The sequence below is a fragment of the Capricornis sumatraensis genome, chromosome 2 (assembly GCF_032405125.1).
Source record: "Capricornis sumatraensis isolate serow.1 chromosome 2, serow.2, whole genome shotgun sequence".
Lineage (NCBI taxonomy): Eukaryota > Metazoa > Chordata > Mammalia > Artiodactyla > Bovidae > Capricornis > Capricornis sumatraensis.
The window spans coordinates 199,564,046-199,577,729 of NC_091070.1; the positions used below are offsets into that span (position 1 = coordinate 199,564,046).

General features: G+C 41.0%; 1 protein-coding gene across 5 annotated transcripts in view; it reads left to right on the top strand.

Annotated features, from left to right (window-relative positions):
- Positions 1-13,188: 13,188 nt before the first annotated feature.
- The window catches only part of STIL (STIL centriolar assembly protein), a 48,235-nt gene continuing 47,739 nt past the window's right edge, over positions 13,189-13,684 (top strand). For all 5 annotated transcript variants that reach the window (XM_068964691.1, XM_068964689.1, XM_068964690.1 and 2 more), the window contains exon 1: positions 13,189-13,232. In XM_068964691.1, the coding sequence (XP_068820792.1) occupies positions 13,189-13,232 (44 nt within the window). The remainder of the gene's footprint in view (positions 13,233-13,684) is intronic.

Here is a 13,684-nt window from a genome sequence, read left to right on the forward strand (position 1 = left end):
ACTTTTTCTGTAAAAAGCCAGACAATAAATATTTTAGGTCTTGGGTGGCATAGCATCTCCATTTAGCTACACAACTTTGCCATTATAGTAAAAGCAGCCTCAGATCATACATAAACAAATGAATATGATAATGTTCCAAAAAACTTTTTTATGGACACTGAAATTTGAATTTCATACAATTTGTACCTGTCTCAAAATGTTATTCTCTCATTTTTTAAATCCATTTAAAAATGTAAAAACCACTGCTAGCGTGTAAGTCCATACCAAAACAGGTGCCCACAGGCTATAGTTGCTGCCCTCTGGCCTGGCAGAATGCCTGGTGGTAAAAGTCCAATTCAAGCTCAGAGGAAGTCTCCTAATCTTCCACCTGCCAGGGAGGAGGACGTAGGATATATGTCAGCTGAAAATAAGAATGACTGGTCATATTATTAAGAGGTGGTAGGAGTACAAAAAAAGGCCATATTGAAGCAAATGTGCCTCTTTTCCTTTGGGCATGACTTTTCTCTATCTCATCTGGTATAATTGCCAGAGTTGAAAGATGTTAAAGGGATGGGATCTATGGAAAAGGGTCTAGGAAGCTATTCTTTGTTTTTTGATGAAGGCCTTGTGCCCTTTTTACATACATTAGGAAAGAGACAAAAAGATAATCTTTCTAGCTGTCATGATAGAGACCACCAGAACTAAGGATTCCACATAGGAAGGAGTCTGGGTGTAAAACTTCATTGTATACTTATAGCAATTTGTAGTAACTTTTCTTTGACACCCTGGAGAATTTGACTACAAGGGCTCAGTACTTAGTATCTTGCACCTTGCCCATCTCCTGCCAACCATGTTAGGCAACTAAGGAAAATTAAAGAAGAAAGATATTAAAAAAGTGAAACCTAGATATCCATCTCTACCAAGGGTTTTCCAGAAAGAACAAGGCTAGGCAGAAAACAATTTATTATTTGTTGTCTCTTTGGGCCTGCTCTGGTTATCTTTTGCTATGTAACAAACCCTGAATTACAAGGAATGTTTGGTATGGGAACCCTGCCCCCAGCCCAAATGTCACACACATTTGGTGACCAGAGTGTTCAGTGTGAGTAGTGCTATGGGTAGAGAGGAGACACATGGAAGAGGTTTTCCAAAACACCTGTTTATTACAGGTGGTCCCATGGAGCCAAGCCAAGGGGGCAAGCATTCATAAAAGACACTGTGCTATTCTGATGCTCGAACATTTAACCTGTCTGCTTGTCCACAGTGAAAGGTCTAACTCTTAGCACCTTAGTCCTGAATTTGTCCCCAAAGAATTCATTTTGCTTTAACCTTATATCAGTGCTCTTAATCTTTGGAGGTGGCAGAGATTCAGTGAGTTCCCCCTCGATGCAAACAATCAGACCTCCAATAAGAATATGTGCCAATGAGTATATATTGAATAAATGGCTATTACCTAGTAGAAGCTATTCCGTACCTAAATCCATAGATTGAATCCATAGATTAAATACATTCAATTAATATCTATTGAATATCCACTATATGCCAAGCATTTCACTTATATTACTTAGTTTTTGGATGACATTCAGACTTTTCAATAATTAATAAAATCAGAATATTTGTTGTGATTTCTGTGCCAGGATTTGCCATGCCAGGCATCAGTCCTCTAGTTGTGGGATCATGAGGAGGTCCTAGGTGTCCCAAGTTCTCAGGGAAGTAGCTATATCCAACTCACATGGAAATAATTAACTTTTAACCACCAACACAATCTTACCAGTTGTGTGTTGGCTGAATATCAGCCTTGCCTTATAAAGTCCACATAATGAAGTTAGTGCTGTCATTTTGCAGATGGAAAAAGAGCCAGGAAGTGGAAGTACTTTATTTAAAGACACAGAGGCAGTTAGCTAGCAAAGTCAAATTCAAACTTAGAATGTATAGCTTCAAAATATGCATTCATCCTATACAGTACTGAACCTTTAGGAGGTAAAAAGTTCCATAGGCACAAAATCCATTCAAAGTAAGTTCTGTAACAGATGTGAAGACTGATCTCAGAAAGACATAAAAATAAGAGCTATCCTCAAAACTCACTCCTACCCATATGTGTTTATTTATCAAGTACATTAAGTCTTTGGAATATATATTCAGTATATACATACTATTACCAGAGTATTGCTATGTTCCTAGTGAACTCTCAAGGGTCTTAAGAAGTAGGGCCTTTTCACCACTTATGTCCTATTTATCATACTTGCACTTTAAATATCTGTTCCATACTTTGATTTTTCCATTTTTGACAACATCTGTTTGACGTGCTATTCATTTTTCAGGATTCAGCTGATTTTACCTCCTTTGGAAAGCTCTGTCTAAATTCCCAAGACTGGGTTAGGTGCCCCTCTTTAGTGTTTCTATACCCACTGCCACCATCAGGCCCATACTTACTCCATCCCATGTTTACTTCTTTTGTAGCGCTGTGGTGTACTGTGTATCCACACACTTGATTTAGAGCTCCTTGAAGGCAGAGACTCTGTCTGATGATTCTGTACAACATAACAATTGTGTTACTGTTACAACGTGATTTACTCTCTCAAGGAAACTTCAAGGTTCTTGGAAGATTTAGAGTATATAACTTGGCTCCTGCCACTCAAGTTCTATCTACAGTGGTCTTTGACAACTGCTGCCCTGTAATTCGTTTCTTGAGTATAGCTAGGAACTGGTTTCTAGGATCAGTTTGGGTGATGGAGCAAAGACAGGGCAGGTGGGTGGGTGGGACAGTTGGGTAAATGGCAGGCCATATGCTTTGCCCTGAGGCCTTCATAGCCATCTATTACATTGTGATCTATTTCCTGGAGGGATGCTTAGCCCATTATATAACCTGATGCTTAATGGAGGTTCTAAAATGAAGACTCGATGTTATTCAGATTTGCAGTTTTTACTGTAATGCTTTATCAAAGTACCTTTTATCAAAGATTCTGAGAGCACTGGTTAAAAGAAACATGATTTTTTAAAAGCTTATATGCCAAATGTGGCAACAGACAATACACCTACCCTCCTGGGAGTGACTCTGTCAGCTGAGCTCAGTCTGCATACTGCAGAATGGCAGGCTGACCAGTGAAGGGAAATGATGGTCTTCAGCAGTCTTCCAGTGTTTTTTGCCTATTACAACTTTGCAAGCCTAGGTAGTTTGCATATACCTACAGTTTCTTAGTCTGCAAAATCAGGATGATGGTTAAAAAAAGAGTCGGCTTAGCCATTATTTACAGAGATCTTTCTAGTCTTTATTCCAAAATATTCCAAGCTTTCAAAAAATAAGTAAAATGAGTCAACATGACTTGACACATTAATTGTTATTATTACCTTTCCCAAGAGGTTTGAGTCTCAAAGGAATTCTACATAAATTGACAGATTAACAATCCCCCTTAAAAACATGCTGTTCCTTAAAAGCAAAGCTGTAGTCATTTTCTAAGAGCACCAGTCCAGCTTAGCTTAGAAGTGTAAATAGAGACAGGGAAAGTTGTATGTTTTGTAAATAAGAGCAGAACTGGTAAGTGATTCCAGCTTCCCTGTTCCTGGTGATAACAATAGCTCTTTAATTCCCATGATGAGCCTGTTAACAGGCACATCAAGGTTTATAACACTGAACATTTACCAGGTCTAATCTTAAAGACCATGTCATATGTTCAGGGACTGTAAGGGAAAAATAAAAACAATTGGTATGTTAGAATGCAGAACTTTGGATTAATTTTTCCCGTTACATTTTTTTTTCTTTATAGTGTTGTTTGTGCAACAACTTTAAAAAACACATTTTTAAAAAAGCATGACATACTGGAAATGATTCTCTGTAAAGCAAATTAAAGCTCTTAAAATTTGAAATATAAGACTGGTAGCTTTTCTGTGTAGGGGCCAATAGCCATAGCAATTCCATGGTGTCTTGAAATGACATAAAACAGGTGGATCAGTGGTAAAGAATCCACCTGCCAAGCAGGAGATGCTTGTTCGATCCCTGGGTCAGGAAGATCCCTGGGAGAAGGAAATGGCAACCTACTCCAGCACTCTTGTCTGGGGTATCCCATGGACAGAGGAGCCTGGCAGGCTACAGACCATGGAGTTGCAAAGACTTGGACATGACTTAGCCACTAAAGAGCAGCAGCAGCCTATATAAACAAGGATCAAAGAATAGCAAGGTATATATTCAGTCTATCTAATAGGCTGCAATCTAACAATAATTCATATATGCTTTGGATAATTACCTCTTATTACACGTCCCTATAAAATTGGGCTTTCCTTGTTCTTTGCTTAAGAAAATATCCTTCCAATTCCCCATGCCATTTAGCACAAAGCTTAATTTGTAGTAGATCCTTGGTAGAGCATCTGTAGATTTGATTTCACTAAGCTTATTCTCTAATTTAACAAATCATTCCTTTAATCTTTATGTATATACAGCAATGTGTTGCTTATTTATTAACACTGTCAGTTGTTAGTACAGCTGGTACACTTAATATATATAGGTAGTCTTTTAATTAATTTTCACACTATTATGATTTAACTCTTTTTTATGATGATGTACAATATGCAAAAAAGGAAAATCAATCTTAAAGAGTTAAAAAGACAGAACTGGGGCCAGTTGCCCAAAGTCAATGCTTGTTACATTATATCATATTCCAAAAAATTTTTAATACCTAAGGAATAAGCCCTTTGGATTCCTCCAACTTGTCCTAAATATGAGGCTGAATCATTCCAATTCAAAAATGAAGTCAGTAATTACTTGTAATTCAGCTTTAAGAATATCTCCTCTATCCACAGCATTGTTTTTAATCCATAGCATTGAATGTATATCCTGCTTAGAAGTCCAGTGGTAATAAAATGTTTAATTGAAGTCTGAGTTATTAAGCATAAAAGAAGGCATTTATTTATTGCTGTTGCTCAAAAAATTAGCATTTACTTCATTTCTCCTCTTGCCCATTCCTTTCTTAGGTTTCTTTTTTCTTTTGCTAGGTAAGAAGTAGATTTGTTTAGAGAGAAACACACTCCACAGACAGAGTGGGGGCCATCACAGAGGGCGAGTGTGGCGGCCCCTTTCTTCTTTTTAAACAGACTTTATTTCTAAGAACAGTTTTAGATTAATAGGAAACTTGAGAATATAGTACAGAGTCTCCTCATTACCCACCCTGAGATTCCCCTGTTATTAACAGCTCATATTTAGTATGGTACATCTGTTACAGTTACCTATCCAATATCGGTCACTATTATTACTTAAGGTCCAGAATTTATTTACATTTTCTTACTTTTCAACCTGGTCTGCTTTTTCTCTTTCATGATTCCAGTCTTGATACCACATTACATTTAGTTATCTCTTTAGGCTCCTCTTAGCTAGTCTGTCAGACTTTCCTTGTTTTGATAACCTTGAGTTTTGAGAAGTATAGGTCAGATATTTATTTGGGTTCCCCACTGTTGAAATTTGTCTGATGTTTTTCTCAAGATAAGTCTGGATTTATAGGTTATTGGAAGGAAGACCATACAGGTGAAGTGCCATTTTCATCATACCATATCAAGTATACACACTATCAGCATGACTATTAATATTGACCTTGATCACATGGCTGAAATACTAATGGTCAGGTTTCTCCACTGTTAAGTTACTCTTTCCTCCACTCTTTAACATACTGTCTACTTTGGAAAAATGTCACTATGCTCAGCCTACACCTAAGGAGTAGGGATTTGTGTGTTATGCTTGTCCCTTCCTTTTTGTTTAATTCATATCATCTTATGTTTCTCTTTCAGATATTTTAAAGTAGTTCTTTAAAAAAACATAAATCATAAGGAGCCCACATAAAGTTTTTTTTTACATCCTAAATTCTAGAATCTCTAATCAAAATTTGAGTCTGCCTTCAAAATATATGCAGAATCCAAGAACCTCTCACCACCTCCATTGCCACCATTCCAGTTCAAGCTGTCAATCTCTCCTTTATGTCATTGCAGCAGCTGTCTAACTAGTCTCCTTGCTTCTGCCTTTGCTCCCTACAGTTTATTCTTTATGTGGCAACCATACTGATGCTTTTAAAACCTAAAATCAGATCTTGACAGCCCCCTATTTCAAATCTTCCACTGGCTTCCTGTAGAACTCAAGACTGTAGCTAAGTCCTTGAAACGCCCCATGATCTACCAACACCTCCTGCCTCTTCAACTGTTGATAGTCTTCTAACCCATTTTGCTCAGCACAGACTGGTCTCCTGCTCTTCCTTGAAGATGTCAGAAAATGCTCACCCTAAGGCCTTTGCACTTAATGTAAATCATGGCAGCCATCAAACTGTGCCACTTGGATCTATCTCTAGGAACAACTTGACAATTAGCAGCAAAGAGTACACCTGGCTGGCAGCCTCTTGTTGTGGTCTTCCAGATCTGCCTTAACGATGGTGCTGGCTCTTTATGGTAAGTTCCAGGCAATGACTGGGCACAGCAAGGGTTCTGGTCATTTCTGCCTAATGTGGGATTCCTCTCATGGACAATCTCTGCTCCAGAGTTCTCCACTGGGTCAGCCAAGGCTTTGTCAGACATGCATCACTGTCTGAGGCTCTTCCTGCTCATACACCAGATCTGAGAAACTCACCAGCATTTCTCTTAAAATGTGTTCCCTAGATTCTAGGAATATTTCCAGGAAAGCAGAGATTGACACTGTGGAACACATATTTCTTGGCTTGTTTGATACATTTTTCAAGATAGTGTTTTCTCTCTCTCAAAAGGGTGGATGCACAGTCGTACAAAACAGCCTAAAAGTGCAGTTCAGACATCAAGACACTCCCACATTGCTCAGGAAATTAACAAAAGTCTAGAGAAATGTAAGTGACATTTCAAATCTGGACTCTGCACTATCTACCTGTGTGATCTTCCACATGTCCTCCCTCCTTAAATAGGGGTAGTAATACCTACTTCTGCTGTTCAAACAATCGAATAAGATAATGGCAGTGAAGGCGCAATTATCAACAACACTTGTGAAGATAACTATAAATCACACTAATACTATTATCATATGTCATATATACAATACCAATACGATACCTAATACCAGTATTCATTATGGAGGGTGATGGGTTAGTCTCTTGTGTCCAACTCTTGTGACCCTATGGACTAGACTGCCAGGCTCCTCTGTCCATGGGATTTCCCAGGCAAGACTACTGGAGTGGGTGGCCATTTCCTTCTTCAGGGGATCTTCCCAACCCAGGGTCTCCTGCATTGCTGACACATTCTTTACCAACTGAACCATCAGGGAAGTCCATTCATTGTGAAGGTAAGTATAAATAGCTTACAAATGGCTACGTTCTTTTCGGCTCAAACAGGAAGGAATTAAAATCTTTTATGTTGAGAAGCGAGTATGATTCTTAGGAAAGAAACTGGAAGAAATCGAACTTCCCGTCTTTTTGTGCATTCAATCAAGGCATTTGGTTCGCTTCTAGCCGCCGAGAGTGGGCCAGAGAAGCCTGTACTTCCGGCTTCCTCTGCCATCTCATCCGCCCGGCGGGCTTTTTTCATTGCGCGTGGGCAAGTCCCGCCCCACCCCGGAACTTAACCGTTGACGAAATCGAAGTGTTTAAATCCTCCGGAACCTGATCCTGGAGCCTCTTTCTCCACGGAGGTTTAGGATTGGTCGGCGTCGGACCGGTGCAGGGCGCTAATTGGCTATTGCACCATAGCGTCGCGGAGACCGGGAGTGTCAAGTCCGGCACCGCCCCTTCGCCCTGATGGGTTGGGCTTCCGACCAGTCAGCAGGCGTGGCGCGGGCTTCGGTTTCGCGAGCTTGTATTTGCCGCCCCGGTTCCCGCGACCCTCAACGTCCCAGAGGCGGGGCGAGTTGGCAGAGGTTCTCCTTGGACTCTGTTCCGGACCAGCAAACAAACCTCAACTCGGCGGAGATTGCGGTGAGTGTTTTTGTGCTTCAGTTCCCCCGAGGGGCCTCTGCGAGCCTGGGGGAAGGAGGGTGGGCAACACTCTGCTGCCTATGTTGGGTTCAGCGGACTAGGAGCCTGGACTAATGACGCAAAGGGAATCGGGACAATGAATTCCTTGGGAATCATTTCTACTTAGGTATGTGAACAAAGTTTTCCATCGATAACATGCTATCATATAAAGTTTTTACTGTAAAAATGTCTGGACGGAAGCCCAGTATGGTCGGACAGCTACATAGTAATGAGTGATACTTGCTCAATCTTGCCTGACTCTGCAATCCCATGGACTGTAGCCTGCCAGGCTCCTCTGTCCATGGAATTCTCCAGGCAAGATTACTGGAGTGGGTTGCCATTTCCTTCTCCAGCTACATAGTAAGGGATCGGTTAACGTTTAAAGTTCGTGGTCGGCTGGAAGTGATTTATAAATAACAAAGCGTGAAAATGCTGTGGGTGTGAATACAGTCGGTAGTAACACCACCATGGTATCTAGGAGACGGTTTCACAGAGGAGTTGATATTCGGATTGGATTGTGAAGGATGAGGGTTTACCAGGGCCTTCCAAATAAAAGGGACAGTAGGTGTCCGTGGATACTGCCAGTATCCACTGAATGTGATGTAGGAGTGAAGGGATGAGTGGAATAACAGGGTGGGGCCAGGTTCTGAAAGTCCTTTATTCTGTACATAAAGAAGAGCTGGAGCTTCCCTGGTGGCTCAGACTGTAAAAAGTCTGCCTGCAATTCAGGAGACCCGATTCAACCCCAGGGTCAGGGAGGATCCCCTGGAGAAGGGAGTGGCAACCCACTCCAGTGTTCTTGCCTGAAGAATTCCATGAACAGAAGAGCCGGGTGGGCTAGTCCATGGGGGTCACAAAGAGTCGGACACAACTGACCAATTGGATGGACATTGAAACAGGACATAAAGAAACTGAATGCTGAAGAATTGATGCTTTTGAATTGTGGTGTTGGAGAAGACTCTTTGAGAGTCCCTTGAACTGCAAGGAGATCAGCCAGTCCATCCTAAAGGAAATCAGTCCTGAATATTCATTGGAAGGACTGATGTTGAAGCTGAAACTCCAATACTTTGGCCACCTGATGCAAAGAGCTGACTCATTGGAAAGACCCTGATGCTGGGAAAGATTCAAGGCAGGAGGAGAAGGGGATGACAGAGGATGAGATGGTTGGATGGCATCACCAACTCAATGGACATGGGTTTGGGTGAACTGCTGGAGTTGGTGATGGACAGGGAGGCCTGGCGTGCTGCAGCTGATGGGATCGCACAGAGTTGGACACGACTGAGTGATTGAACTGAACTGAACTGAAAGAAGAGCCATCAACTCTTTAAGCCAGAGAATAACTTGGCCAGATTTATATAACAATAATTCCCTGTGGCTTAGATGGTGAAGAATCTGTCTGCAGTACAGGAGACCCAGGTTCGATCCCTGGATCATGAAGATCGCCGGGAGAAGGGAATGGCTACCCACTCTAGTGTTATTGCCTGGAGAATTCCATAGACAGAGGAGCCTGGCCGGCTACAGTCGTTAGGGTCACAAAGAGTTGGACACGACTGCTTCGTGACATTGTACAGGAGACAGGGATCAAGACCATCCCCATGGAAGAGAAATGCAAAAAAGCAAAATGGCTGTCTGGGGAGGCCTTACAAATAGCTGTGAAAAGAAGAGAAGTGAAAAGCAAAGGAGAAAAGGAAAGATATACCCATCTGAATGCAGAGTTCCAAAGAATAGCAAGGAGAGATAAGAAAGCCTTCTTCAGCGATCAATGCAAAGAAATAGAGGAAAACAACAGAGTGGGAAAGACTAGAGATCTCTTCAAGAAAATTAGAGATACCAAGGGAACATTTCATGCAAAGATGGGCTCGATAAAGGACAGAAATGGTATGGACCTAACAGAAGCAGAAGATAATAAGAAGAGGTGGCAAGAATACACAGAACTGTACAAAACAGATCTTCACAATCCGGATAATCACGATGGTGTGATCACTCATCTAGAGCCAGACATCCTGGAATGTGAAGTCAAGTGGGCCTTAGAAAGCATCACTATGAACAAAGCTAGTGGAGGTGATGGAATTCCAGTTGAGCTGTTTCAAATCCTGAAAGATGATGCTGTGAAAGTGCTGCACTCAGTATGCCAACAAATTTGGAAAACTCAGCAATGGCCACAGGACTGGAAAAGGTCAGTTTTCATTCTAATCCCAAAGAAAGGCAATGCAAAAGAATGCTCAAACTACCACACAATTGCACTCATCTCACATGCTAGTAAAGTAATACTCAAAATTCTCCAAGCCAGGCTTCAGCAATACATGAACCGTGAACTTCCTGATGTTCTAGCTGGTTTTAGAAAAGGCAGAGGAACCAGAGATCAAATTGCCAGCATCTGCTGGATCATGGAAAAGGCAAGAGAGTTCCAGAAAAACATCTATTTCTGCTTTATTGACTATGCCAAAGCCTTTGACTGTGTGGAGCACAATAAACTGTGGAAAATTCTGAAAGTGATGGGAATACCAGACCACCGGACCTGCCTCTTGAGAAATCTGTATGCAGGTCAGGAAGCAACAGTTGGAACTGGACATGGAACAACAGACTGGTTCCAAATAGGAAAAGGAGTACGTCCAGGCTGTATATTGTCACCCTGCTTATTTGACTTCTATGCAGAGTACATCATGAGAAACGCTCGACTGGAAGAAACACAAGCTGGAATCAAGATTGCCCGGAGAAATATCAATAACCTCAGATATGCAGATGACACCACCCTTATGGCAGAAAGTGAAGAGGAACTAAAAAGCCTCTTGATGAAAGTGAAAGAGGAGAGCAAAAAAGTTGGCTTAAAGCTCAACATTCAGAAAACGAAGATCATGGCATCTGGTCCCATCACTTCATGAGAAATAGATGGGGAAACAGTGGAAAGAGTGTCACACTTTTTTTGGGGGGGGCTCCAAAATCACTGCAGATGGTGACTGCAGCCATGAAATTAAAAGACGCTTACTCCCTGGAAGAAAAGTTATGACCAACCTAGATAGCATATTGTAAAGCAGAGACATTACTTTGCCAACAAAGGCCCGTCTAATCAAGGCTATGGTTTTTCCAGTGGTCATGTATGGATGTGAGAGTTGGACTGTGAAGAAGGCTGAGCGCTGAAGAATTGATGCTTTTGAACTGTGGTGTTGGAGAAGACTCTTGAGAGTCCCTTGGACTGCAAGGAGATCCAACCAGTCCATTCTGAAGGAGATCAGCCCTGAGATTTCTTTGGAAGGAATGATGCTATAACTGAAGCTCCAGTACTTTGGCCACCTCATGAGAAGAGCTGACTCATTGGAAAAGACTCTGATGCTGGGAGGGATTGGGGGCAGGAGGAGAAGGGAATGACAGAGGATGAGATGGCTGGATGGCATCACGGACTCGATGGACGTGAGTCTGAGTGAACTCCGGGAGTTGGTGATGGACAGGGAGGCCTGGTGTGCTGCGATTCATGGGGTCGCAAAGAGTCGGACACGACTGAGCGACTGAACTGAAATGAACTGAACTGAGCAACTAATGCTTTTCAACCCTTTTTCACTGGGCACAAAGGCAGCCCTTCTGGTAACACTGTGGAGACTTTTCAGTAAATCTGGTGAGAGCTAATAAAGTCAGGAACTGAGTTAGTGGAGATAGAAAGACAGTTTATATTGGGGAAGAGGGAGAAAGGAGAGATAAGGATGACTTGATGGTTTCCATTTGATACACAACTGTGCCATTATCCAGGGAGAATATGTTTTGCTAGGTGTAGGTGTTACATGATTTTACTTTCACTACACTTAGCTTTAATTGCTTGTGTGTTACTGTCAATTAACTCCTGTCGGTTTTTTTTAAATAAGAAATAATAGGTCAACATTCTTGATTTATCTTAATGGGTAAAGAAAGAACAGACAAATAAGGAGTTTTAAGACTCTTTTGTTTAATAAAGAAAAATGGCACTTTATTAATTCTGAAAGTTACAGCTATCAATCTGAATATTGTTGTCCATGACAACCAAGTAGCATAGAAGGACTTTAAAGTTTAAAACATGCATTCCATAGAAGCTGCATGAAGTCCAGATTCCTCTAAGAGGGACTTTTTATCAACCTTACAAGGGCACTTTAAATAGGATTTGGTTTTTGTAAATATTTCCAGATTGTGACTTTAACTAAAAAAATTTTCTGAGTGACTTCTGCACCAGCATGAATAACTCTCGCATTCCTTACCTTGCTTTTAAACAATTCTTTTTTGTTAGAATTGAAGTAGAATACACAGGGCCTATAGATTTTAACTATAAGCTTTGATAAAAGAACATAGCAAATAATGAGCTATAAAGAAAGGACTTTGAGATATGTATTTTGCTTTTATAATATTTAGAGGTAGATATCCAATGGGTAGGACTTTCCAGTGGCTCAGTGGTAAAGAATCTGCCTGCAATGCAGGAGACCTAGGGTTCCATTCCTGGGTGGGGAAGATCCCCTGGAGAAAGAAATGGGGACCTACTCCAGTGTTCTTGCCTGGGAAATCTCATGGACAGAGGAGCCTTGTGGGCTAGAGTCTACAGGGTTGCAAAGAGTCAGACATGACTTAGTGACTAAACAGCAACAAGAATCCAGTAGGCAATTAGAAATACAGACTTGAAACTTAGAAGAGAGGCAGAAACTGAAAGTTTGCTATGTTTGCTTCGGAAGCAATGGGAGTGGATGAGATTACCCAGAGAATGTATGAGGAGCCAAGAAAAGACCACTGACATGGCACTAATATAAGTTAGTTTGTGGGTATGCAGTATTTGTCTCCTATCTCCACAAGCTTGAAAGTTGTTGTCTTTATTATAGACCGAATAAATACCTAGCCCAAATTGTTCCTATTTGCTGCTTTGTGGTTTTCTGACTATTATGAAGCTTTTGGTTAAAATCTCATGTATTAAATACTACCTGCCCTACCCAGCTCACTAAATTAATACAAGGATCTTGGGGCAGAATCTTAATAAATAGATAGTTGGTGGGATTTGCTGCCTAGAATAAATATTAACATTAATTTACAGTCAGAGTACTATAAAGCATGAAAGTGATCAGAATCCATAAGCACTTTATCTTATTCATCTATGGATAAAGACACTTCATATAAGTAACCTAATTTTGTCTGTTATTTTGCTAATATGTGGTTAAATCATGTTTCTTTTTATTTTTTTGTTTTTGTCACTCATTAGTAATATTCTCTTTATTTCTTTAGGTTCCTGAGCATGTGAAGTTGAATAAATGATTCACCAACTATCATGGAGTCTACATATTCTCTTGCAGGGCCCCAGATGAATACCAGGTATAGAAATATTTTTACAGAATGTGCTTTTCACAGTTACTCACATAACTTGGGTTGGAAGAGAGGAGAAAAAAATAATCTTTAGAATCAGGAAAATCTGGGTCCATATCCCAGTCTTACCATTTATTAGGTGGGTGACCATGATCAAGTTATTTAACTTCTCTAAGCTTCAATTTGGAGAAGGAAATGGCATCCCACTCCAGTGTTCTTGCCTGGAGAATCCCAGGGACGGGGGAGCCTGGTGGGCTGCCATCCTTGGGGTCGCACAGAGTCGGACACGACTGAAGCAACTTAGCAGTAGCAGTAGCAGCTTCAATTTCCTCATCTGTAAACTGGGGACAATAATCTCTATCAGAAGGTTATTGTGAGGGTTAAATAAGACTGCTAAACTAAAGGGTCTGGGACATTGTAGGCACTCAGTAAATCCTAGTCTCATTTCCTCCTTTGCTTAT